Source organism: Ammospiza nelsoni, chromosome 15 (genome assembly GCF_027579445.1).
Source record: "Ammospiza nelsoni isolate bAmmNel1 chromosome 15, bAmmNel1.pri, whole genome shotgun sequence".
Taxonomy (NCBI): domain Eukaryota; kingdom Metazoa; phylum Chordata; class Aves; order Passeriformes; family Passerellidae; genus Ammospiza; species Ammospiza nelsoni.
Window position 1 is genome coordinate 9,611,083 of NC_080647.1, and position 27,891 is coordinate 9,638,973.

The 27,891-nt window shown below is 41.4% G+C and overlaps 1 protein-coding gene across 4 annotated transcripts in view; it reads left to right on the forward strand.

The window, feature by feature from the left end:
• The window catches only part of GRIA3 (glutamate ionotropic receptor AMPA type subunit 3), a 141,620-nt gene that overhangs the window by 71,670 nt on the left and 42,059 nt on the right, over nt 1–27,891 (forward strand). For all 4 annotated transcript variants that reach the window (XR_009419473.1, XM_059482699.1, XM_059482701.1 and 1 more), the window contains exons 5-11: nt 7,265–7,318; nt 8,803–8,964; nt 12,694–12,861; nt 15,161–15,265; nt 16,551–16,658; nt 17,820–18,026; nt 27,490–27,866. Coding sequence is in view for 3 of the 4 variants with exons in the window: in XM_059482699.1 (XP_059338682.1) it covers nt 7,265–7,318; nt 8,803–8,964; nt 12,694–12,861; nt 15,161–15,265; nt 16,551–16,658; nt 17,820–18,026; nt 27,490–27,866 (1,181 nt within the window). In the remaining variant the exon portion in view is untranslated. The remainder of the gene's footprint in view (nt 1–7,264; nt 7,319–8,802; nt 8,965–12,693; nt 12,862–15,160; nt 15,266–16,550; nt 16,659–17,819; nt 18,027–27,489; nt 27,867–27,891) is intronic.

Below are 27,891 nucleotides of genomic sequence, written 5' to 3' on the forward strand. Positions count from 1 at the left end.
GAATTCACTATTTAAAAATTTTATGACACATCTCTTCAAAGAAGCTGTCTGGGAACAAGTATCTTTTCATGAAGGTATCTTGGCAAAATAATGGGGAAAGTTCTCAGCAATTTTGAGTATCCTTCTTACATAGCACAAAAAATTTTTGTTTTGGTTGTAACAGCCCTTTGTATGTGATCTTGTTTTTAGTGAACTAGCTTCAAGTGATGAAAGGTAGTTTAAGTTTTGATTATTTTTGACATGAAGGTCTTTGTACTGAAGGATGTGAATTGTGAAGAGAGTTGCAATCCTGGGAGATATAACACTGGTTTTGTCCGTCTGAACAAAGAAGAAATTTTGATAGAAAGTTTATTCATGAATTTTATTCTGTTTAAGAGTAGATAATTGTGATTAAGAATAGCAGTTACCAGAGATCATAAAACTCTTCATCTCTGTGTGCTCTGATCCAATGTTTTGCAGTCCAATATGTCCTTTAACAATAATTGTGCCAACAGATCAATTAATGTGACAATATTGCTAAGTCATATCAAGGAAAATGAGTTTAAGAAAATTTTTTCAGGGCACAGAAGATTTTGTCAGCACAATGAAAGAAATTAGGGGAAAGTATCACGCCCTCAGAACCAATGTTGCAGTTTGTACTTTTTTTCTGAAATAATTTCTAATGTAACCTTTCATGCACAAATTAAATGTGCATAAAATGTGTTCCACAACACAGTCTTCAATCAGCAAATGTCAGATTAGTTATGGAAAAAGAAGTTGTAGCCATATGGAGGGAGAATGGAGCACCACACATCTTTCAGATGTTGCATTTCATTACCCTCCAAGGACTAACATGTACAACCACCATCTCTCTGGAGATGGCCTAAAAGCAGAATTTCACTCTTGATGTGACTGTCATGGAGGAGAGAGGCAAGGCAAGGAAGGACACAAGGGGGCCAGAGGGGGAAAACCTAATGAAGTGCTTCAGAGGCATCATTTCCCTGCTTCCTCCAAGCACATCTTTGTCCTCTCCTTCCAGGAGATTCCGGTTCTCTAGGAGAGGATCTCCCGTGAGAGATTCGCTGCAGAACAGCCAAAAGCTGTTTGAAGAATGTTTTATATGCCCAAACAAATGATCTTGATATTGTGCTGTAGAGAAAAGTGAGGATTTGGTTATAAAATGTAGTCACAAATGCATAAGATGGCAGTAGCATGGAAGTGAAATTCTTAGGTCCACGTACTGCACAAAAATACAAAATACATCAATTGGGACTGTGTGGATTTGTGACATTCTCTAAAGGGCAGGAAGGCTTTGAAATGGTGGATGAATTAATCTCAAATATATATTCAGTTGTTTTTTATCTGCAACAAATAATATGCGTGTGGAATCTTCATCTTAATATTTAACACATTCTTCATTTAATATTTAACTCAAATTTAATATAGTACTCATTCTTCATATAAATGAAATCATTGTTTACTGCATATTTTACAGCATCACTATCCCTGGTGGCCAGATTCCTGTCCCATTAATACCAAGTGAAGAGATAAATTGCCTTCCCTGGGTTTGCACTACAGTTACAGTCACAAGGTTTTGACCCTTTGTTTGAAGGAAGCAGCTCCTGCAGAATGTGGAAATGGTTTTGTCTCTGCAGAATTAAAGGCAGGGCAGGCACCACTTGTTTGGCAGTGACAGACCACCAGCAGCTGAGATGTATCTTTTGTCCCCATGAGATTGTGGTTCCTGTGGAACCTCATATATTGGCACTGGTGGTGTTGATGTGATAGAGTCAAAATCATGACTCAAAAAAGCCCTTTTTTATAAATATACTGAGAGAAGATTGAACCTTGTCTAGTGTTTATAATCCTCAAAGGGAATTTGGTCTTCCTTCAGAGGCTTCTGTGTAAATTGGAAAATAGGTGAGTGGGCTCTGCCAGCTTACAGTAAAATTGAGCTACTGGGGTTACAAGGAATCTTATTTTTACTGTGGTATCTGGTTAGATGAGGAAAGTCCTGTTCCCACAAGAGAAGTTTTCTTTTCTGTTCTCCTACCGTTTTTCCTACTCCTGTCTGGAAAGTTTATGTGACAAGGGGTGACCTGTGCAGAGCAAACACAGTGAGCAATGATGATGTACTACTGTCCATTGCTCACATGGTCACTGACACTCTAGGGGTGACTCCTGCATTGCTGTTTGTAGTGCACTGAGGCAGAGAGCTGCAGACCCCATGGGCAGCTCCCCCAGCGCAGGAAGGGGCTGCAGGAGTGGGCAGCAGGCCAAGGAGAGGACTCTGCAGTTCCTCCTTTTGCTGAGGGGTAGCAACAGAGCTGAGATGCAGAACTTGCAGATGGCACTCAAGAGAGGTTAAACATCTTGCTAACATCCTGACAACTTCTTGGGCCTTGCCTTCAGTTTCTATTAAACTAACTGGATGGTCACCCTGATACTCTGTTGCTCTCCTTTTTTCATTTTGTCCTGAAGACAAATGAGCTGATTCAGTAGGGTGCTGCATCACAGCTTTTCAGTCATTCAGTCAATGTAGAGGCAGGAGCTGCTCAGGTCTGAGATGAGCTTCAAGTAACTCCATCCTCAGAACATAAATGCTTTCAATAGGGCTAGGAGGTAGAAAACACCTGACCTGCTAGCCAGGTCAGAAGACAGTGTGCTCCACAACAATTTGGGCTTGCCAGACTGTTGTTGCTATGCTTGATATCCCTCTGTTCCCATGAAGTGCAATCAGCACTGAGAGCTCATCCTGATGATGCTGTTAAAATTTTTTTATCCCTGAGTCCATTTATCAGCTTTGTTTGTTTGCTGTGGGAAAGAAAGAGTTGTGTGATGACTTCTGACATTTGCTCACTGCTTTGAAGGCAAAGGTGTCATAATTATATTTCTATAGTGAGGTGTAAAGGCTCATTATTGTCTAACCAGGGATAGCTAAGTTCTCCTGTCTTCAGAAATGTGCATGTACACTTCTGTAAAAGAATCTACTGAAAAACAGTAGATTCTTTTTTAAGTGTAGGCTTTTTGTGACAATGGAACCCAAATTAATGTATAAATAGCCTCAACAAAAACACTTTTTAACTCTGATCCTATGGGAAATTTCATTTTGCTTACTACTGTCTTACTAAAACAGAGGAAAGAAGAGCTCTAGAGTTAACACTGCCTCATTGTTCCCAGATATGGTGAAAATGGAAAGACACATTACAGCAGGTCAGATCTCTGCCTGTCATTCCATTAAAGTGGCATATTTCTGCCACTTGTCAGGTATGAAAAGCATAGTAAAAATTTTCAGACCTTCTTTGTGGCAATACTGCCTGTCAGCATCAGTATTTTATGTTATGGGAAGATCTAATAGACTCATAAAATATTGTGGGTTTGAGCTGTAGATGAGGTAATCTGTACTTTTGTGATCTAGTTTTTTTATTTCTTTTCTCATTTGTAAATAAAGGATGATATGTCCTTTGGTCTGACATCCTGGTCAGACTAAACTGACCAGATTCAGTGGATTCAAGTGTAGGAAAGATATGCTCCTTACAGGTAACAATTGGACATGATAGTTTTCCTTTCAGTGCTGCCAAATTCATCATAGCTCCTTCTCTCAGTAAAAGTGCAAGCATATCCTCTTAGCTTGTATTTTTCAATGCCTTTTTGAAATTAAAGCCCACAGAGGCAGAAAGGTGGATTTAAAAATGACTGAACTGCTGGGCTTAGAGGGTTGTGATCAGCAACACAGAGGCCAGCTGGAGGTTAGTTACTGTTTGGGGTACCCTGAGGGTACTGAGGCTAATCCTGTTTAACATCTCTCTGAGGGATCTGAAGGTTGTGGGATGGAGTGCAGTCTCAGCAAGTTTGCAGATGATACCAAAATAAGAGGAGTGATACAGTACACCAAGTGGTTGTGCTACAATACTTGACAGGCTGATGAAGTGAGAAGAATGGAACCTCACAAAGGGAAGTGCAAAGCCCTGCACCTGAAAAAGAACAACCCCATGCACCAGTACACACTGGGTAGAGGCTTCCTGGCTGGAAAGCAGCTCTGCAAAGAAGGATCTTGGGCTCCTGGCAGTTGAGCTGACCACAAGCCAGCCCTGTCCTGTCACAGCAAAGGCCAACAGCATCCTGGGCTGCACTGGATTAGCATGGTCAGCAGGTCACTAAAGGGGACCCTTCCCTTTTACTCTGCAGTGGTGAGGCTGCATCTGAAGAGCTGTGACAATTCTGAGCTCACCAGTGCAGCAAAAACATGGGTGTCCTCATGAGAGAATTGCCACTATTGCTTTAGAAATACTACAGTGGTTCATACCAACTTAATATTAGCCAGTTAATAGCTTTAGTGCTATCTTCCAACATTTTAGGAAAAATCTGAAAAGGCAAAAAATTTGTAGTTGCTTATTTGTTATAATGATGACTGATGCAGTGGAAACAAAATTGTCTTTATGCTTGCATTTAAAAAATAACTCCCCTAGGCAGAAGGAAAAGTAAAATTGCCAATGGTGATTTAATTTGCCAATCAGGCATATAGGTCTGTACTTCAAGTAAGCCTGCTGCTGACCAGCAGGTTTTACTTTTATTTTGAAAGCAGATACATTTTAGTTATGCTCCCTCTAGATGTTCTCTTAATTAATTGGGAACATCCAAAGAGTTAATTAAAAATACAAACTTTATTTGAATCTATATCAAACCTGACATTATGATCTTTTTATCTACAAAGCAAGAATCATGTGGGATCAGAAATCTGAATTATTCATTATAGTTTCCAGCTATTTTTTTCTCTTCTCCTTTGTTCAGTGTAAAATCTTATAAGCTTTTCTTTCAGTCAAGGTGAAAGCAATATTAAGTCTTGGAAGTCAAACTTACGAAAGACATGTAGCTCTGTGAAATCCTTGCCCTGTAATCCTGGCTTTCTATTCACCACCACTATTCAATATCCCACTTTCTGTATAAGCTTCACAATATATCAGCAGTTGATGAGATTTATTTGTTATACTCCTGTTATGCTGTTATACTTCTGTTTTCCTTCTTCATAAAAAAGCTTTATCCATCACTTGGCTCCCCTGGGAGTAACACATGTCTGTGATTGTTTCTGCAGGGCTTGCTAATCCAGCAGCTCCCTTCAATATGCTGGACAGTTGGTGCAGGGTGGAAAGTGAGGGAGGAGGAGACTTGTACTTGTTAAGATTTAGGACAGCTGTGTAGTGTGTTGTGAATTTTAAACACATTGTTAAGATCCAGTTCAATAGTTATGAGCCGATGTGGTCGATTGTATGAATAGAAATGCTGTCAGGTCACTTCTGAAAGATGCTTTATGAATTACAGCTTGGCTGTAGTATGTTGGACTAATAAACAGGGTCATTTTGAAGACATGACAACAGATAAGATGAAAGTTGAGTCTGATCTATGCTAATGAGTCCTACATTTCCTATTTGCAGTGTTGCTCCTGAGGCCTGTAGCAGTTCCATGTATGTTTTTCTTACAGCCTCTGACTTCATCTGTGGTGATATTTTTCTCTTAAATAAACACATTTCTGCATAGAAACGTAAAATCTTTCTTATTTGTTGTTAAGGTTAAAACCACAATTATTGTTCTTAAGTTTTTTGTCTCTAACCTGCCTTTAAGGTGAAATTAAAATGTACAGAGAATTCAGTATGCAAATAGCATGCACACCAGATGATCTGAAGGAAGCCTGCACATTTCCACAGAAAACAAATGTGAGTGTAGGAAAGCAGATGCTTTCTACCAACAGAGTGTACATACAATTCCCAAGAGGACCTGAACAACAGTTTATTTTCAGGCCGCTGGAAGTATGCAAATTCCTACAGAATTAAATGTGAATTTAAAGGAAATGGCATCTATTAAGGACAATACTACCCAAAGAGGCAATTGGGAACTTAATAATTTAATCAAGAACTTGAGCAGGCTCAGCAGTATATCTAAAGTCAGTGACTCAAATGTCATCTGTTTTTAGCAAAGACGTTAAATGGTTATGTTTTCTTTCAAAGTGTGGTGTTTGGAGTGTGTTTCTCTGATCATGGAGTAACTTTGTAAGGTTATGTATAGATTTTCAGATGGTTCATCAAAAAGCATCATCTGTTTGCATGAGCTGCTTGTAGGACATATACTGCAATAATAATTGTTTATTATTATGTTTGCTGGTTTTAGCTCAGCAGTCCTGGGTAGAATGGATTATGTCCTGACATGCATGCAAACATCACAATTATAAATTAAATTCATACTGGTGGATGTTGTTCCATTTGATGGCTGTGGGACTGGATGGATGTTTCTGAGGTTATAATCTGAAGGCAAGGGCATGGTTTTGCACAAGTGGCATTGCTGGTGAGCCAGGTGCCCTCTGTGTAGACATGGGAAGTGCTTGTTTTCCTTCCTTCTACAAAAGCACAGGATTCCTGGAGTGAGGGAGCACACAGGATGGCAGAGTTCAGGCTTGCCAGACAGTGCTGCCTCCACTGTTCCCCGTTACCCTCAGAGAATCCAGCTGCTGAGTTCATCCTGCTGCCCTCTTGTCCCTTAGCAATTCCATTTAATGACTGTTTGTGCAGGGAGATGCCCAAGTGAGGTCAGCCAGGGCAGGAGATGTTGCTTAGTGGAATGTGCAACATAACATTTAGTGGCAATTTTGACAAAACATTGTAAGGTCAGATGTATCCATTTAGATGCACCAGAAATGACAGGTTTTCAGGCCCTTTGGAACCTGTCAAAAGGCAATGAAGGTCACTGCTTATAACTTTGGGAATTTAACTTTAGACATTCATACATGAAAAGGCTTGGCTGGGATTCTTGTAGGGAGCTCCCTGTTCAGCTTGGAGCCTGCCCAGCCCTGCTGTGCTGGTACAGGTTAACACAGTGACAGGCTGGGCTGTGTCCTGCACCTCTCCTACACTCCACAAACAAGGAACAAAGTAAACAGGAGTTTACTGTGGGCAGATACAGTGCTACCTCATTTCAGAGCAGAAATACTTGAACTGATAACTAAAATTAACCTGGTCAGCAGGGAGGACACTGACCACAAGAGTGAATTTGCCAGGTAAGGTCATCTCTGCAAGCAGAATCTTCCCAGCCTTGTGAGTTACTCTTTGTTGTACTGTGCCCATGTGTTTGAAAAACATAAAGGACTATATCTTGTCTGTAATGCCACAAATCTGCAATATTTATGCTGCCCATGGATTGAACATAGAATTTTATCAAAATGTTCATTCTCTGTGTCTTTTCCACTAATTGTCATCTTCTTACAGCTGAATAATCTGTAATGTTTTTCTCCACACAGGTAGTAATACTCGGAAAACACTCTAGAGGCTATCACTACATGTTAGCTAACCTGGTAAGAACTTTTCTTCATGGAAAGTATAGCTGCATTTTAGAGGGTAAAATATTCTGTTCAGGTTATGAAAACTTTAATCAGGAAGTGGAAATGCATGGATGAGTACTTGGATTTTGAGAAATTGCTTCAGTAAATAGTATAACTGGTATGTCATCTCTACTCAGTTTCTTATGACAGAAAATGTCATGTCCTCTACTAATTTTAAAGTAATAATTTAACTATATATTTTCCAGTAATTTCTATCCTCACAAATTGGATGTTTCTGTCCTCATAAATTGTGACTGTAATTTCCTAGAAACATATTTTGAATTTAAGCACTCTAGGAAAAATAATTGTAGCATGTTTCTGTATAAACATGCATGTATAAGTGGTAAAAAGCTGCAAATTAGAACAATTCTATCAAGTAAACCACCAAGGCTGTTTAGCCTTTCTTTTGTATTTCAGAGTGTAGGGTTGTGCCTGTGTAGGTGCTGATCTACCAGGAAGAGGCTATACATTTCTATCTGTATCAGAGCTTCTTCTGGAGAATAGGATTGACTTTCAGGAATGTTTGTGATGCTTTTGAAACACCATCTACTTAAATTCCTTACAAAAAGTCTTGTATTGTAATTCATCCTGCAGGAAGAGTCATTTTTAGGTTCTGTGCCTACTGGAAGTAGAAAAATGTGAGTTTTTCCAAAACTCTCACTTTCTAGTTGGCAATCCTAATTACTCAAAGATTCTCTGTATCCTTGTTTTGGTGTGATTAATGCAGAAAAGACAAATTTTTAAATATCCTTATTTAGTATAAGTACTGTATGACTTTAAGATGCATCATTTTGCATTATAAGAAGCAGACGTGGTCTCACTGATTAGCTCGTGCATAGAAATACAGAGGTTCTTATTCTGGGTTGCCTTTTAGTATGTGTAACCATTGACATTCAAATAAACATGACTGCAATCAAGTCATACTAATCAAAAAGACTCCAATTTACTGCCTCAGGTATAAATAACAACAAAGTGGGAGAGAATCATCCCGTTCCGTGTGCACGTGACATGCTGAGTGGTGCTGTGATGGAGAACTGCCTGGCAAGAGATGGAGTGGTTTTCTTTCCCAGCCCTGAACCTTTGCAGTCACCTTGCTGTACAAATGGGATTTGAGGTCCTTGACCAGTTTTCACCATGATTAGGACAAAAGAGGAAATGGTACTTCAAGTTCCCCTGCTGTTTTTTTTCTGACTGGCAAATATTACCTACCACATTGCCACATCCCAAAAAGGAAGTTTTCTATTGCAACAAACAAGAAGATGTTTTAAATTCTACTCTATGCCACTATCAAAATTCTAATTGTGATAGTATTTGTCTCCTTGGTGGAATATTTTTAGCTAAGAAGAGGGACATTAGGCAGTATCCTTTGCGCTGCACTTGTAGCAGGTAAAAGTGAACCAAAGGGAAGTGACTTTGGATGACAATGATTCTTTGTTTTTCTACATGTGTCCTCCCAGGGTTTCACAGACATTGTTCTGGAGAAAGTAATGCATGGAGGTGCCAACATAACTGGATTCCAGATTGTTAATAATGAAAATCCAATGGTTCAACAGTTTCTACAGCGCTGGATGAGGCTTGATGAAAGGGAATTCCCTGAAGCCAAAAACTCACCATTAAAGGTATTTATTGTAACCTATCAGTGATGGACCTGATATGCTTTTAACAATTCTTTGGGAGTTTGTAACCTCAGATGATAAGTGCATGATTATGATGAGAATATGTCACAACAGTCACTGCCTTTCCAGAAGAAAGAGGCAGAAGCTGTTACACCAAGTGCCCACCATGGTGGGAGCTCCTCAGAAGAAAATCCTGTCACTGTGCAGTGGATATAAAAACTTCTAATGTGAATCTCTTGAGTTAGTCTTGGGCTGAATATGAGGGCTAGTGAGGTTAGTTTTTAGATGCAAAATGTGGATTACTAGTCCATTTTAATGGTAATAGAGAATTTCACATGCAAAATGAAGTAGCTTTGGATTCACTAAGGAGCCACTGCTGCCTCCTAGTCACTGCTGGCAGTTACCCTCATAATCTAAGCCTCTGTTTTGCACCACTGTCCTTTACTTAACACTGTCCTTTACTTAAACAGTCTGGCTATTAAAACTGGAACCAATACAATTTTTCAAATATTTTTTGGATGAAAGTCCCAGGTTCACCAAAACTGTCACAGATTAGAGGAAGTAAATGCACCTGTTATTAGGAAACCTGCAACCTGTTACTATCTCACCCAGATTTTGTTCTGCCTCAGCATCTTTCATAGAGGAGGATGCTATTCACTGTCCTGTGAAGGAGTGCATCAGGGAAACTGTGTCTAGGCACAGAAGTCATAAAATCTTCTAGGAGCACTGCATATTAGTAATGTTCCTTCTTTCTTGTCTTCTTTTGGTGGGATCTGTTCTTTTTCACTGCTATGCATAGATGATTGAAACCTGAGTATGGTAGTATACAGACTGATTTCTCAGGGCAGCCAAACCTCTTGCCCTGACAAGACAGTTCATGTCTTTGGTGTTTGATTTGGCAAGGACACATGCAAATTGATGGAACAGATTTGGAATTGAAAATTACTTTGATAAACTGGAGTAATGTGTCAGTATGAGTAAGACAAAGTTCAGGAAAGCATTAAAATACTAGATAAGAAGGAAAAATCTACTCCAGTTCCATGCATGGGGGGCAGCAGGGTGGGCAGTAGCCCTGGGCTGGGAGCCAGACAGAAAAGGAGCTGCTGACAAGGGTCTGCTCCTTCTGGCAGTGCCATTCATTAATGACTGGTGCCATTTGGAGATACTGTTCCTGGCATCATGACATTTCTGTGAGGGAGGAAAATTTTCTTAATCCCACGCCTTTCTGGCATTTCAGAGGAAGCCGAGGAAGGCAAACAGAGGCCCACAAAAACCGGATTAGTGTATTGTTGCCTGTGGATTAGAACTTAGTCCTGCTTTCTAAAGCTTTCTAGCAGTGATGCAGAAGTGAAGATAAGTATCATACTAATCTTAAAAGCTTTGAAATATACAAAGTTAACCTGAGATGATTTTATTCCACTTGAAAGCAATTTACCTTGAGGAAAAAATTATTCTTCCTCCTTAAAAAAGAATCTTAAGTATATGGTAGAAACACAAAGATTACATTACCTTTCCACAAATGTGCAGCTCATTATAGAAATGTGCACAGTATTTGTCAATCAGACAAAAAGCATACTTAAGAATTGATGTACAATATTTTTGATTAGGAAATAAAATTGCCTAGAGATTAAAGTCCTGATGTTTAATTTATTCTGCATTTTATCAGCCTTTCCCTTCTTTCTCTCTTTTTTTCTCTTTGCATGCTCATGCATTTATAAGTAGAATTCAAATAAAGTAGAAAATTAGATAGCTCTCTTGGCATGACTTGGAAGGGACTGCATTAAGGTTATGACAATTGACGCAGTCTGCTGAAAAAATTATCAATGTGTAAGTTTTATGTAGTGCTAGATTGGACAGCTAATACAAGACTTTTTTTTAATACAGGAACAAATACATTAAAATTACTGTCCAGTTCTGTATTATTGTGTGGATTGTGGCGTATATAACCTTTGTTAACTTTGTAAGAGAGGAGAGAGTGATTATTACAAAGCATCACAGGGAGAGGTAAAGGTGGGCAGGATCAGAGTGCCTGTGCTGTACAGAGCTGGAACCACCACCCACTCCCAATGAATTTAAGCTGCTGTCATTTAAAGCTCAGTGAAATGTCTGCTCTATACCTTCTTCACAGCCCTACCTTTGCACTCTTCTTTATGACACGGTTCTCTTGATCTGCACATGCAGACACTCCTTGTTCTGTGCAGAGTTCCTGTGGCTTGGTATCAAACTGAAGAACTTGCAGTAAGATAATACTGAGTGTTAAGAAATGCAGAACCTCCAATTGTGCTATCCTGCCCTACAGGATAGAATTAATTTCTGAGTATAATAAATCTTGTCCATAAAGAGTGTAGCTGAATAAGCAGCTGAAACTTGGATTTCTGACTTTCTAACTCATGCATGGGCAGCAGGTCTTGTGGCCTGAAATCCAGCACAAGGTTCCTTGGGTAGCAGGATCTCTAGACAGTCAAAAGAAGGGCAGGTGCACTTTCCATTCTTCATTTCTTCCTTTGTTCTCTTACAAATGATGTGGAGGTATTGAGGTTCATTTACAAGGGACTTGAAATCTGCTCTTACAGAGTGAGCATGTTCAATTGCTCCCAGTACGTCCATGCTGAGAGGGTCTCCTCTACACAGAACCTGGAATTACAGGTGTGGTGTAATGCCAGTGGAACCCAGGGATGTCAAATACCAAAAAAACTCCCTCTTTGATGACATTTTCTAGGTGATGCTAAATTTATAGCATTGGGGGTGTCACCAGATAACATGCAACAAGCAGTGAATGGAGTTGACAGCAACAGGAATATGTAAGTTAAGTTGTCTGGGGGTTTTGTTCCAGAGCTGCTGCTCCTCAAGAGTTTCCCACCCTCTGCAGATTTATCATGGAGTAAGGGAAGGCAGATGGTGAATTACCAAGGTGATGTAATTCCTAAAGTGTGTTTTGTGATTACTTGTTTGTGTAGCTGTTTTCTAAGAAAAGTAATCTTATCTATTCCTTGCCACAGATGCTACCTAATCAGGACTGTGATCCAAACAGAAATGATTTATGTTAACTTCAAGTCAAAGCTCTCTTGGCAATCTTGTTAAAAACAAAAAAACTACCTAATGCAAAAACTCAAATATGAGCTTTCCTTTGGTATCAGTATGGTCCAGCATGGAATTGCAGACATTTGTAGTAAGCTCATCTAGATGAGCAAGTTTCCAATTAAATTGAAATTTTATGCAGCTGTGAACTGGTATTGTTATTTTGCTGCTATATGCTATACAGAATGAAAATATTTTTAATTTGTTAATTGAAATAGGTGGAATTGTTACAAAGCACCAGCTGAAGGACAGAGAGCAAGCAAAGGGTCCACAGTTGATAAGATCTCTTGGGGTCAGAGTTGGTTTTCAAAGTGCAATTCATCTCTCTAGCTTTCTGGAGACAGGAATACCTCCAATTTTTCCAGCCCCTGTAGTGATATAAATTATTTTAAAGAAGGTTCAAATCCATGTACTGATAAAAAGAAACTCCCTATATGTCAGTGTGAATTTGGCTCACTGGATAATTTTGGGTCCCTGGAATTTTTGTTTTATGTAGCCTTGCACCTCATCTCTGAACAGTGACAGCAGATCAGTCACCAGCCCTGAACAGCAAGCATGATTCTCCTGTTCTAACAAAGAGGAGGACTTGATGTGATACCTGGGGCAATTCTAAAATTGCAGTTTGTTGCTGTATTTTCTTTGTGTCAATTGCAGTACACGTCTGCACTGACCCACGATGCAGTGCTGGTGATAGCTGAGGCTTTCCGCTACCTCCGAAGGCAGCGTGTGGATGTCTCCAGGAGAGGCAGTGCTGGAGACTGCCTGGCTAACCCTGCAGTGCCATGGAGCCAAGGAATTGATATAGAAAGAGCACTGAAAATGGTAAGGGCAAACATAACAGCTGAAGAGCAACAGCAGCAATTCTGTAGTGCTTGTGTCCTGCTCCATGAGCACAGAGCTTCTGTGCTCACACAAACAGCTGCAGCTCCTCAGGGGGAGCAAAGTAAAAACAAAGGTAACGAGGAACTTCAAGGATGGATAAAATATATTCAATAGAGGGCAAGGTGTAACATGCTAGCTCTCAAAACTTTGGCCAAAATCCCTGTGGTACTGATGCAGCAGCTGCCTGATGGTGCCCACAAGAGCACCTACAGTTCCCCAGCTCTCCTGTAACACCCCAGCTCCCCAGGAGAGTAAGCATGAGCCGTTTTGCAATCAAACACACCTTGGGGGTTTGTAAAGTCAGGGTGAGCCTGCAAATCTGACTAACAGAACTAGACTGGGTCTTTGGTACATGTGTTGTAATTCTTACAGGGATAGATTTGTTAAATGCATGTGTGCAGTTTTGATAATTTGCCAGTAAAAATTCAACTCAGATTGGTTTAAAAAAGTGGAGAAATTGTTGTTGGTCATATTAGTACTGGTATATCTCAGCACCGTCCTGAACCTAGGAACAGTTTTGCCTCCAACCAGTTCTGATTCCTGGTATAACTTTGCATTTAGCCAGATTACCTTCTGCATGGCCAAATTTTATATCCTTAACACTAGTTATGGCATGGGATCCACCTCACTTATGTCTCTAATATTGTTGATTTTTAAACTCTTTTCAGTCTGCTATTTGCTTTAAAGCAAGTGACTACAGGAAAAACCGGATAATGTTTTTGTAGATACAAAAGACAAGATTGCTGGTTTTAATCTGACTCAAGAAACTCTCAAACAAACCTGTTAGCATTGATTATATTAGACAGACAGATCTGGACACTTATAAATAGTCACTCTGCAATTGCCTCCACACGCTGCCATGAAAAGTGTTTGAGTCCTGGCAAGCCTTCCTGCCTCAGTGCAGCCAGGTTTTGCAAAGTGCTGAGTTTTCCCACCGAAGAGAAATAAATTAAATTTGAAGCTAAAAGGTGTGCAGTGGAGGAAGCTCATGTCTCAGTGGGCATCAGGATGGAGCCAGTGGAACAAGCTCTGTGAGACACCCAGTCACTGCTGTGCTAAGGTAGCCAGACAGCTTCCAGTAAATGCCAGAGGCAGGCACAGCAGCTCACATCTGGATTCAACTTATGTGTCAACTACCCTACAAATACATTTGCTCAGTCCACAGCTGATAAGACCTCTTGGGGTCAAATTTGGTTTTCAAAGTGCAATTCATCTCTCTAGCTTTCTGGAGACAGGAATACTTCTGATTTTTTCCAGCCCCTGTCGTGATATAAATTATTTTAAAGAAGGTTCAAATCTGATTTGAACCTTTCTTTTTATCAATACTGATAAAAAGAAACTCTCTATATGGCAGTGTGAATTTGGCTCCCTGGATAATTTTGTGTCCATGGAATTTTTGTTTTATGTAGCCTCACACCTCATCTCTGAAGAGTGACCAGCAGATGAGTCACCAGCCCTGAACAGTTTGCCTTTGACTAGTCTAACACCTCTTCCTGTAACTTCTACAGTTTTTGCTGAATATTAAAGCTAATTTTCCCCTACTGAAGTTTGAGACTGTTACCTTTTCTGCCTGAGATGACAGCTTGTCAGTGTTAAGTGATAAAGGAAAATGCCTCATCCTTTCATACAGGGAAATAAGAAAGGCTTTTTTTTGAGACAAAGTACTTTATACTTCCCCTTCAGATGATTCATGTGAGTAGGTAATGATAATGACTTACCGTCTGTACACCCATCCATCCTGCCTGAGACCAAAACCCCATAAGCAGTAGAGACAATTGTCTGTGCTCATTCAGAGAAGACATTCATTCCTTTCTCCTACACTGGGACTGATCTTAAAATAAAGCACTTCCCAGAATGAACAATGAGATGCCATTCTGGTCTGTACTGCAGATCACTCTGTGCCATATTGTGAGGGCTTTAACTGCACTAATTGTTGCTTGTGCTTCGCTGATGCTCCATTCTGTACCAGTGAGCCCAGTGTGACCAAGCATGGCAGGATCAGTCTTTCTTACATTTAACATACCTGCAGGGCTAATTTCATTTAAATGCAGCTCACTCTGGCTCACTCTGAGTCACCAGCTGAGTGCTAACAAATATTTACAGCTGGAACTCAGAGAATGGGGGCTGGGGTTGTTTTGAACGGTACAATTGGCTCTGTCAGAAGCAGTACAAGTCTCTTATATAGATAAAAAATAAAGTGAATCTTTTATTAAAATACTTTTCTGTTTATTCCCTCAAGGTGCAAGTTCAAGGAATGACAGGGAACATCCAGTTTGACACCTATGGGCGGAGAACAAATTACACAATTGATGTGTATGAAATGAAAGCTGCTGGGTCACGGAAGGTGAGTTTCAAGACATGGATCCAGATTTCACACCATCTCAAATATTTATTCCAACTAACCAATGAAATTCAAAAATACCAGAGATGCAGTGTAATAACAGGGTCCCAAAGAGTGCCCCCTTCTTGCTGTCTTCCCTATCCCAGGAACCCTCTTGCATTCAGTTCCTGGACTGAACTACTCACCCTGCTTAACATCTTCACTGGTTCTCATGTCAACTTCAAACACAACTTTTTCCCTTAAGCCCTTCTGGAGCTTTTCCACTGCCAAGCGTAATACCTGCTGTCGTGGTCCTGTGCTTAGTCCTATCTTCTAAATTCCTCTCCATCTTTCCCTCCCTCTCCATACTGGGCTTTAGAGCCACAGTGAAGCTAGAACCAATGAAAGCTTCTGAAATTAAGAGAAATTAAGTTTGGTTTTATTTAGAATTTCATAATAATTCTCTTGTCTCCTAAATAACGGATAGATCCTAAGTGGGATAGTTGCCTATATTGGTGTTACAAAAGAAGTTTAAGGCAGATGTTCAAAACCATTATGTAGACAGGGTCACAAAAGTATTGAGAGAATAATGTGTGTAGGAGTCTCTTAAATCCCCTGATTTCACCTGGACATAGGTTCTTAACCTGCTTGATCACCACTGAGACTCCTTAAACAATTCTGCACATTTGATAACCAAGTACCTCTAAACATGGCCCAGGCACTCAGGGGCATGCAGAGAACAGTGTTATTCCTGTGTTGTGCAGACATACAAAAGCCACTGATAGCCCAGTGATGCAGTCAAAGGTCAGCACCAGGCAGCTGATAAAGTCACCTTGTGCTGACAGAGGGGTTTGTGTCCCACTCTGGAGATAATGCAGCTGTGCCTGCATTGCCAATGATGTCTGTGCATCTAAAGCCAGCTCAGGTCTGCTGGGACTGTCTTGAATAAAAATCTCAAATTCAGAGAATTTTACTCAGAATGCTGTGCAGTTTCTTTTCTTGTCTGTAGTATGTTCTTATGCTGTGGATATATGGGAATTTATTCCACAGGCACCATACTGATGTGAATTGAGATAGGGAGAATTTAATATGTATTTTCACTTAGATTTGGCTTGTGCTGAATTGCTCTTGGGCTTGAGAACATTGTTTCTTTAAGGAAATGGATGTAAAGCTAATATAGTCCCTTAATGATAAAAACAGTGAATGAGAAATGTTTCAAAGCCTTAGGTTTTGACAATTGCTCTTACAAATTCAGGTACCAGAGTCCTTGTAAAGGTATGTAATGAGGTAATAATCTCCATTTTTATAGGCTGGTTATTGGAATGAATATGAAAGATATGTGCCAGCATTAGATCAGCTGCCCTCTAATGACACTTCATCTGTGGAGAACAGAACTATAGTAGTCACTACCATCTTGGTAAGTTTTGTGTTCATAGTGTGTTTGTGTTTAGGGAACAAGGCACGAGACTCCTGAGGTGTGTTAGACACCTAGGCAGGAGGCAGATGTTGAATACTGTGTGAATTCAAGTGACTGGAAAGTTCAGTATCTTCCAGAGATGTTCTGAGGGCTTGACCCTGCTAACTTACGTATGTATCAGTCAGTCTGCTCACAGGAGGAGCTCACTGAGCTCACCATTGAGCTTTGCTGCTTCCCAGACACTTGAACTCAATTAAGTGCCTCATGTAAGTTAAGTTATTGTGCATGCCTGTAAATGAGCACAGAGATTGATTGGCCTTTGTGCTGCAGAGTCAAATCTTGCACCCCTCGCTCAGGTACAGCTCCTGTAAACTCAACCCCTGTGGACTGAGTAAGGGTGGCACAATGAAGCCTGTAGAGAACTGGAACTGCTCTAGCCCTGGGTGAAAAGCAGCCTTTTCCTGCAATCCCAAAGGAGCAAAGCTCTTCATGTGTGTCACGAGCAGCAGCACCTGTGTCAGTCCCAACACCTCTACAGACCTGCTCTGTACAGCTTCATTGGGACTTTTGTGCTTCTTACATTTCTACTAAGCATGAGTTAATTTTAAGCTGTTTCCTGAAGCATTGTATTTTATACTCCTGTGGATTTAGTGAGATATAATCAGCATTTCAACTAGAATTTTCCAAGAAGGCTAAGGGAATTCAGTGACAAAAAATGCTGCTGAGGACTTCAACCTAGCTTCCCTTAGGCTTCTTTGAAAATATCTCCTTGAGAGCCCCATTCGTGGCCACTGGGGCCTTTGGAAATTGTGGTGATGGTACAGGTGTTGGATATGTCAGTCTTTAAACACTAAAATTTGAATTATTGCTGCAATTATGCTAATTGACTGTCTAATCAGGCCTAATTCTGCAAACAGATGTGTAACTTTCTTTAAAAGTCCTGTTTTTAATAGCTCCTTACTAGGAATACAGTCAATAGTATGTGTGGCTGTAGGACCAGCCAAGGAGTTTTATGCAGAAGTCTGTCTAATTTCTGTACCAAAGCAGGAAATATTGTAAATATTTGCCAGTAATATAAAGGATAATAACAGCTATCATTTTGTGTGGTTTACAGCTGTATTTTACATTCATAGACTTTTGATCTTTACTTTTGTTTCAAAGGAATCACCATATGTAATGTATAAGAAAAACCATGAACAACTAGAAGGGAATGAGAGATATGAAGGATATTGTGTAGACTTAGCTTCTGAAATAGCAAAACATGTTGGAATAAAATACAAACTGTCAATTGTTGGAGATGGGAAATATGGAGCTAGGGACCCTGAGACTAAGATATGGAATGGCATGGTGGGTGAACTGGTCTATGGGGTAAGTTTCTCTTAACCTTCATTTTAATGTTCTTTATAAAAAAATATGCTCAAAGTTAATAAACTGCAAAATAAAGATCATCTGTTTGAATACTACCTTTAAAATTCTAGATATTTCTTTGTATTGCCATTTTTATAGTCTACTTTTCTAATTGTTTCATTGCAGGAAAGTATCACATTTTACTGCTGTTCTCCAAATCAGAGTCCACAAAATGTTGATAAGTAGCATTGGGCAAACTTCAAATTCTTGCTTACAGCAGAATTTCCAGTTTGCTCTTTATATGCTTCTTCTTCATTTGCCAGATCTCCTTTTTCTGTATCAGTCTCTTAAGTGCTGGGGGGTGTCTGATCTGGGATACTGAGCCTTGCTGGGTCCCTGATCTTGGTTTCTGTTTGACCCATTTAACTCCATGGTTACTTTTCAGGGCAAGAAGCAATGCAGGTGTGAAATCACCCACGTTTTTTTCTCTTTAAACCCTGGGTTTGGCTTCAAAAATCAACTGTCAGACAAAAAAAAAAGGCTAATTCACTGTATTCTTCTTTATATTTCTATATTGGGTGTACAGCACTTTGTTTAGTAAGAACAAAAACAGTCCGGAACTGCCATTTTAGAACCTTCTTTAAAAATGAGAATTTTGGAATACTGTTAAACCAGATGGAAGGGGGAGAAAATTGTCTTTACAGAAAAGACTTCTCAAGCTGATATTTCATCCTTTTTTTTCCTCAAATGCTAATGAGATGATTTGTGATTCCGCCCAAATCTTTTTTGCAGTTTATTTTTAACAAGCTTCCCTTTATTAAAAATATCTGAGCAGAAGTGCATATTTCAATTGCATCCTTTTGTTCTGTGGCTGAGTGTAATTTCTAAAAGTCACCTCAAAATTTCCTTGGGATAATGCATCATAATTCTTGCAAAATGTTTGGTGAGATGATTCTTTTCCAATGAATCAGTCTTTTTTAAGTAATTGCTAGATTTTCACAAGTTTTCTTACTCTGGAGTAGTCAGTCCTGATGCCTTATTATGTAATTGGTAGCCTATTCAACTTGAAAATGTTTTATAGAAATAACAATGGTTTTGTTGCATTGTACTGTGGCAGGGAGGGAAATCTACTGATTACAGAAAGTAAACAGGGTTCTGGACCCTTGGATTACTTCTTTGCTTCCCTTTTGCTTTGAGGTCTGCCATTATGCAAATCTTCTGAACTCTGCATGCCTCAGTTGTGCAATTTGGGAAACTGAAGTTCACTCTCTTAGAGAGCACAAGTCCATTGAGAACCTCTGAAGCAAAGGTTTAGTTTAGTTCCAAGCAAATTATACCGCACTGGAAACCTATACCCTCAGTTGTTCTGTGTGTGGTTCAAGAAATATCAAGAGTATCAGCTGGAATTGCGTCCTTTTGATGTTCTTGCGAGTGACAATCAATGAAACTTGTTCATTCACTTATAAAATAACCATACCATGTGGAAAAAGCATGGCAAAAGAGAAGCTGAAATTGCTGCTAACAGTCAGAGCACAGGGGCTGTGTACACTAGGGGAGAAAGGTGTGATGTGGGCTACAGCTTTTGTGTCTTGAGCCCAGTAAGATTAGTCTGTGCAGCTGCCATACAAGATCCACCTGCATGAAGGGCCTCAAAGATGTTCTGAGGGCTGGAACACCTGTCCTGTGAGGAAGGGCTGAGAGAGTTGAGACTCTTCAGCCTGATGAAGGCTCCAAAGAGATCTTAGAGCACCTTCCAATACCTGAAGGGGCTGTAAGATAAATGAAGAGGGATGTTTCAGAGGGTCGTGGAGTGATAAGGCAAGGAGGAATGGCTTTAATCTGAGAGAAGGCAGATTCAGATTAGATATTAGGAAGAAATTCTTCATTGTGAGGGTGCTGAGGACCTGGCCCAGGTTGCTCACAGAAGCAGTGGATGCCCCATCCCTGGAAACATTGAAGGTCAGGCTGGACAGGGCGCTAAACACCCTGATCTAGTGGAAGATGTCCCTGCTTACTGCAGGGAGGTTGAACTAGATGATCTTTAAATGTCCTTTCCAACCCAAACCAATGTGTGATAAGCAGTTTGGCTGCAGCTGCCTTTTCCACAGCCTCTTGGGACCAGCCTAGCTCAAGAGAGCTCTGCCTCCTTAGCATCAAACTTAGCCCTAATCATACTTGTGACCTTTCCACACCAGCAGAACCAGCCCTGCAGGCACCACAGACCATTCCTTAACCCCAAACCCACCCACCATTCTCTTTTTCCCCTGCAGAAAGGTCAGTTCCTTTGTATTCTGAGCACAGTTTTCATCTGTGTTTTCTCGTTAATGAAAAATTGAGGAATGTTTCCCTCCCTGACCCCCAGCAGTTCCTGCACTCATGCTGTGAGCTCTGTTACTGAAGCCTCTCCGCTGCAATGCTCAATTATTCAAAGGTCAGATATGTCCCATGAGGTTTGAGTGCAGACCCAAGTTAATGCTTCCAGCCCTGTGCTGCTGAGCCAGCTCCCCAAAGTGCCCAGCTGAACTGAGCTTGCAGGCTGCATGGAAACCCACCTGGCTTTCTGGCAGCGGGGAAAACAGCCCCTGAACTCCGAGTGCAAACCTCACCAGCCCTCCAGACCTTTTCCCAGCTCTATTTGCAAACATTGTGAAATACCCTTGGCCTCTTTCTCCATCCCTTGAGAGGGGGATGTGTACCACTATCCCAAGGATGTGCACTGAGCCCTTTGAAGATGAGAAGTACTCCAGAAGTGCTAATTATTTGGAGCAAGCGCCTCATTTACGTGCTAACTTTCCTTTATCTCTCACGGGCTTAAAACTCTATTAGGGAACTAAAACTACGTGAAGGTAATGCCCCTGTGAATCTTGTCAGCAAAATTACTCAAATTTGGCTCCTCTGGATTCCATTTTGGGAAGACAAGAGGCAGATTAGATTTTAAGTACCTTTGTTAGCATCTGTGGAAGATAGACTTGGTAGGATGAAAGGAGCCTGATTGGTTTTGGTACCAGTTATCCAGCAGCTCAGCTGAGCTGTGGCAGAAACACAATCCCTTAGATTGCATTTGTCTCAAGTGATAAGCAGTGACTAGTCATTTGTCACTGCATCTTCCTGACCCAGCAGCCTCCTTGCCACCACCTGGCAATGCTGGGGCATCTCAGCTAGTTTTTTGAATACTGAACCCTTTTTTGCATTGCCCTATGCATGCAACTCTTTTCTAAAATTGCTCTTAGGACAATCATAGGAAATGAATGGCTTGTTCATTTTAATGTTAAAACCCTAATTAACTGTATTTAATGTTTGGGTTGTGCCAGTTCATTGTTAATATTGCTCTCCATTCCTGTGGAATGCAGCACAGAGTCAGGGGAGAAAGGGCAGCCTCCAGACTCTGCATTGGAGGGGAGGGCCCCAGTGTGCACTGAGCTGATCCCAAAGCACCAGGGGGGCTGTGTCACCCTGCTGCAGCTCTGGAGGGTGGCACAGCCCTGACTCCAGTGAAGGACTCACTGGAGGTCGGCTGGGCTGACTGGAGCAGTCCCTAGAGTTACACATTGACATTTACACACTAAAATGCTTCCCATTAGAAATTCTCCCTCCCCTGTCTCATATCACATCAGGTCTGGTTGGAGGGCATAAAAGTCTGCTGTACGGTACGGTCCCCGAAGTCAAGGACAATCTCAGCTGTGCCCCTTGGGCCTTGCAGTTTTGCAAAGGGCTATGCCCATGCACTTGATTACAGAGGGATGGCAGCCCTGGAGGCAGGGAATTCTGCCTGAGCAGATATTTCCAAACTCCTTTGCTTCAGGCAGGAGAACCCAGCAGGCTTGTTGGAGAGGGAATAACAGAGCTTTGTGGTTTGTTAGCAATTTTTAAATGTTAGTGATAGTAGTAGTAATGATAATTTTAATACAAATTAATAATAATAATAATGAAATTTTATATAAAAGGAAATGTATTTGATTTTTCATAAATCAAAAAATGTCAGTTCAGGCTGAAAAAAAAAAACCTTAATTTTTCCATTTGACTCTGATATGTCAAAATAAAACTCTTCATCCTACCAGATACCCATTCAAGCACTGTTATTTTTTTAAGCAAAGAGAAATTTCCAAAGAACAGTGGAAATTTTAAACAGAATAAAAATAGAAAATAGGTAAATCTTTTTTCCTGGACATTTCAGAAGGGAAGTAGCTAAATCATTCTTAGTCCAGGAGACTGAATTGCTATTTAAATCTAACCAGCAGAGCAGTCCAGCAAGGCAAGTGCTGTCCTGCAGTGACCCAGGGGCTGAGGACGTGCCCTTGGCTGGGGCAGAGCAGCAGCAGCAGCTCCCTCGGCCCCTGTGCTCGGGGCTTTGTACCCACCAGCTGCTAAGCACTAGACAGTCGTCTTTTCTCTTCTTTGGGGTCAGCCTCTTTCTGTAGGCTTTTATTTCTCCTTCCCCTTTTAAAGCAGGCTGCTGTTCTTCCTTCCCTGTTCAGCCAGGGGAAGCCATCCCTCCCCGGGCCTGGTGCTTTTCACAGCGCTGAGGCTAATTGGCAGGAGTTTTAACACAGATCTTAATTGTAACTACAAATGCTTTGGGAATGAAAAGAGCAGCCAGACCTTACAGCCTTTAAAACTCTGCTCAGGTTGAAACAAGCCTTTATAAAAACCTCTCAATATGTAAAATAGCACAAAGGAATGAAGCAGGGATGTAAGGGACAGGCAGTCCCCGGAACACGGCAGCCACCGCGGTCTGTCAGAGAGGGACGGCCGACACATCCCCTGCCTCGAGCAGACCAACCCACCCCATGTGGGGCTGGCCTCTGGCTGTGCCAGCAGCAGGCAGAAATACTAAAGATGGCACATACAGTCTTTTAATCATAGCAGAGAGGTAAGCTAATTTGATCCCTACTTTTCTTTAAATCTCCCACGTGCTCTGAGTCTATGGTGAAGCTTGTCCTTTGCTCCTCACTCCTGGTTTCTGCAGGAGGGAAGCCCAGGTACAGGTCCCCAAAGGCAGCTGTGTGATGCTGCTGCCCTGCAGCTCAGACAGACTCTTGCCCTGTACACATGGACAGATGTGGGGTCCCTGGCCAGGCAGAGCTGTGGTGGGGGACAGGAGCACAGCCCTGGCACAGAGTCACGCTGCCATGGTCCTGGGCTTTGGCTGACCTGAGTCCAAGCACAGGCAGAGGAAGCACACATATGTCCACAGCCCCAAAAGCAGATGTACCCTTTATGTCTCCATCTGTGAATGGCAGGAGTGTGTCAGGATGAGCTGTGGGCATCCACAGAAGTCACAAATGGACTTAACTTTGACAAACTGTGGCAGATGGGGCCCAGTGCCATTTTAACACCTTAATACCTTTTTACACTGCTCAGCTAGGGGCACAGTAAGGCTTCAATGCAGCATGTTGCTAGTCAGGTATGACCTGTTGGCTTTAAATAAGTGTGAGCTAATGTGTTAAAACCACATTGCCCCCATGACCTGGCCTCTCAACACACCCTGAATATCCTTGGGGATATTGGACTGCCTTTACAAAGGTAGCTCTTACCAGCTGATACCACAAGTGATGTGTTGCTCTGTCTGACACTCTTTTCTGCTACCTGGAAACCTCAGACTGCACTGAGAAGTGTTAAAACATGCTCAGAGACAGTCACCTTTGCAGCACAGTCCCTTCAGGTGCCCCTGTGTACCTACATCCAGCACTTTTGGAGTGCCCAGAGGTTTGGCTGCCAATGGACGTCTGTCAGTGTCCCTCTGCTACAGTCTGCACACAGCTGGGATTCTGCGTGGCTTCCTGTCACATAAGGTGACTGCAGTCCAGACCCACCTCTTGAAAAGTGACCCTTGAGCAAAGGAGGTGTTCAGTTCTGCAAGCAGGAGCACAGCCCAGATCTCATTCTAGTGCACAGCTTTGGCTTTGGGAGAGTCATCAGTAGGTCTGTAAGCAGAAAAATCCCATTCCTCCTTTTGGATTACAGAGGTGGAACATCTTATCATTTCTCATTCTCCATGTAGAAGGATATTTCCATTTGCTATTTTTTTTCTCCCTCCCCACAAGAGTCTGGAGGTTTGCAGCTCCCTGGGGTCATCTTTGAGCAGAGTGGGCAGCGCCTCTGTGCTGCCTGTCCTCTCTAAATCCATCCCTCCCACACTAGTAGGCAAAGACAGAACAAGCCTCAGAGGAATCCATGACATTTCTTGCCCGGCTCAAATGCAGTGAAGATGATGTTTGAAACACCATTAGTCATGAGTGATTAGCAAAGCTCAGTTGTTGAGGTTCTTAAACCCCTCTCCAGTTCTGTACGAAGAAGGGCATGTTTGTGGTTGTGTTCTTTTTAATCGAGCTCAATTTGTATGGGTTCTGCTTATCTGCAGCCATAACAGGGAGGGAAATTCTCAACAGTGCTGCAGTTATTAATGATCCTTTAGGGTGCTTAGAGCTCTCCATAAGCTCTCCATTTCAAATACTGTATCTCTGAATAAATAAGCAAAGAGAGAACTGGTTTTTAACCTCCCTAGTGCAGCAAATATTCAGGGAAGTGGTGAGCAGCCAGGTTTGGGTGTTGGATTGTAGCTAGTCTGCTTGAGAGTGCCCTGGTTTCCCAAGACCCTGTGTGGCCATGTTTGTTCCCTCTGCAGAAACAGAAAGGATGAGGGTGGGTTTTGGTCTTTCCAATACAGTGAATGCCTTTGGTAGGGATGGTAGGAAAGCAGGAAGACTGAGATGTATCAGAAAATTAGTATTTGTATCCCATTTAATATTATAAGGCAGTTTGAAACTATTTACAAAGAAATCTACCCTGTATGGTATGAACATGGTAACAATCAAGGCTTTAACAAGTGATTTGTCAGTGCTTCAGCATCAGCTTCATCCCCCCACAGGAACATCCTGCATGAACTCAGCTGGGCATGAAGGAGATACAGACCTTATTGCATGCTGCATCAGCACTTAGGAAGATTTCCACCATGTCTACTTTAGCAATTAACATATTACTTTGAGAGAATTAAAATTCTCCAAGTCCACAAAAATGCTCCAGCAACTAAATGCTCTTGCAGCTGAAGCACCTTTCCCTCCCTTGATGGGGTGTTCCAAGGCTGGCAGTCCATGTGCAGAAGTGCCTGGGAGGAAGGCACCTGCCTCCCACCCAAGCTTCACTTCACATGGAGCCACTGCTAAGTCTCCACAGGAGTCCTGATCCATTAAGCTTGCTCTAATAAGGATTAATTTGTAATTACCTCATTAGTTCAACAGGAAGTACAGTGGCATGGTCAAAGTGCTTAGTCTTCCAGCTGGCTGTGGACTCTGACTATATTTAAAAATTATATTCTGTATGAATCTCACCCTGACTGCAGACATCTGGTATTTAACAGGAGCTCAACAAGCATCAGCTATGAGAGAAATATATGTTTTGAGGGAATTCCTCAATGAACAAGTTCCAACATCTTGCAAAGATGTTACCTCACTCTACCCATACCCTCCCCTCCAGCCTCTCCATTACTTAGGTGATGAACACATTCATCTGCAAAGCCAGGAAACATCCAGGCATCCAAAGGCATTTTCAGTTTTTATATTCAAGCCACGTTCAGATAGATTTTTGCAGTAAGTGACCACAAATCAGCTGAGGTTTTCTCCTTGAGGAAAAGGCTACTCGAGGGGAAAGGCAGTGTCCCAGTACACATGACTGTCAAAAGGGACTGAGCAGGGCTGTCAGAGGGGGCACCCAGGGCCATGGTTTCCAAGTGGCTTCCTTACGTGCACAGGCATGGTTTTATCAGATTATTCCAAGCACTGAACTTGTGCATGTACCTTGTAGCTGCACAGACTGGTAGGAGCTGTCGAGAGATATTCATGGGTGGCTGAAGCAGACCTTGAGGTTGTGTGTGGAAGTGGGTGCCGTGCAGAGAGAGGCAGCTGTGGGGAGGGCCAGCCCTCATCTGCCAAGGCTGTCACTGGCCTTGGTCCTGAGCAGTGCTCCAGGATGGCTGCACGGTGCTGCTGAGCACCAAGCCCATTGGTGCTCTGATCAGCTGTATGAGAAGCCTTTGCCATTTCTGCTTATCAAATGTAAAACCCAAACCAATAGCTAGGAGGAGGAACAGACCAGATATTAAAGACAGTCATGTACATCACCATCAGATTTACATAAAGGCATATTCAATTATTTTATGGCACAGATCTTAATCGTGTCGTATTAACATTTCCCATTAACTTTTATTCAAACTTCCACTTAATCAGGCTTTATTTTTCCACTTGAAAGAGATGCCTGTTTACTGGTGGGGAAAAAAAATCTCTTTAAAAGGTGCACAGTGGTTTAGGTACTCATAAGTCAAGGTTTCCCTAAGAACCATTTTTCCTTTCTGAAATTCTTAATTACCAATGAAAGACCGTCTTTAAAAATATCAATAACATGAATATTTAGCGTATTTAAAATAGTGTATGTAGACTCTCATAACACTCTTCAAATGAAAAGGGCTCTTTCTTTAGCATTTCATTCCACTCTCATACAAATACACCTGCTTGAGTACTTGGCTGGATCAAGACCAGGGTATCTAAGTAGTATGACTTGAATCTTTATAGCATAGAAATACAGGTACAGTTAAATATGTTGAAAATCTATTCTGGAATGTTATTTTTTATCAGGAAGCTAAGTAATTTGTTTTTACATGCCTGCCAACTCATGGAATCCAGCAAGCATGCATAGATTGAAGGGAAGGGTTTTGGCTCCCCAGCACACAGGTGAATGGTGAATGATGCAATAGATGCCATTGTGCCTCCAGGTGTCACAGCCCCAGAGCACAGTCTGTTACAGGCCTGTAGAGCCGAGGTCTCTGCAGGAGGGCAGACATGACACAGCATTCTCCTCATATTATCCTGGCTATTTACTCCTCAGGGATTCAGAAATCTGTGTTAAGTGTTCTTCAGTGATCACAGAAAGGGTGTGTCTGATTCTTGTCCCCCTTCTGTCCCTTACTGCAGTGGAGTTTTAAAGGAGCATACAAGTAGCAGCACCCAAGTGCAGCTGAAATTCAGTGATGGGTTACTTCTCATGGGTTCATTTTAAAGATCTTGAACTAATCAGTAAGGCAAGAGAACTTGCTGAAAGAATGGAAAAGAGAAAATTAAAACATAGCAAACACAGAATTTGTCCAAAGTCTTCAAGACAAATAGGTGGTTACAGACCATTACTAGAAAATGACATTGTGTTGGTTGCCATCTCACTGTCCAATTTGTGTAGTGTTTATTCATCCATTTTAACTTAATAGAAATATCTGCTACTGTCATGAGCCCCTTGCACAGATTTGATTGTAATTTTACTTGTTAATAATTTTCTGTTAATATCATGTAGTCCTTAAATTCAGTGACTGCAAAATAGCCTGCAAAAAATTTATTTCCACTCACTCTTGTAATTTATCATCTTATTCATTAGCCTGATACTCTAGATTGTGATTCTGTTGTGTCTTACTTGTAACTAACTTGGGTTTGTTTTCCCTTTTCAGAGAGCAGATATAGCTGTTGCCCCCCTCACCATAACATTGGTACGAGAAGAAGTCATAGACTTTTCCAAACCCTTTATGAGCTTGGGCATCTCCATCATGATCAAGAAGCCTCAGAAATCTAAACCAGGCGTGTTCTCTTTCCTGGATCCTTTGGCTTATGAAATTTGGATGTGTATAGTCTTTGCTTACATTGGAGTCAGCGTAGTTCTTTTCCTAGTCAGCAGATTCAGCCCTTATGAGTGGCACTTGGAAGACAACACTGAAGAACCACGTGACCCTCAGAATCCTCCTGACCCTCCAAATGAGTTTGGAATATTTAACAGCCTTTGGTTTTCCCTGGGTGCCTTTATGCAGCAAGGATGCGATATTTCTCCAAGGTTTGTTCCATGTCACTCCATCACC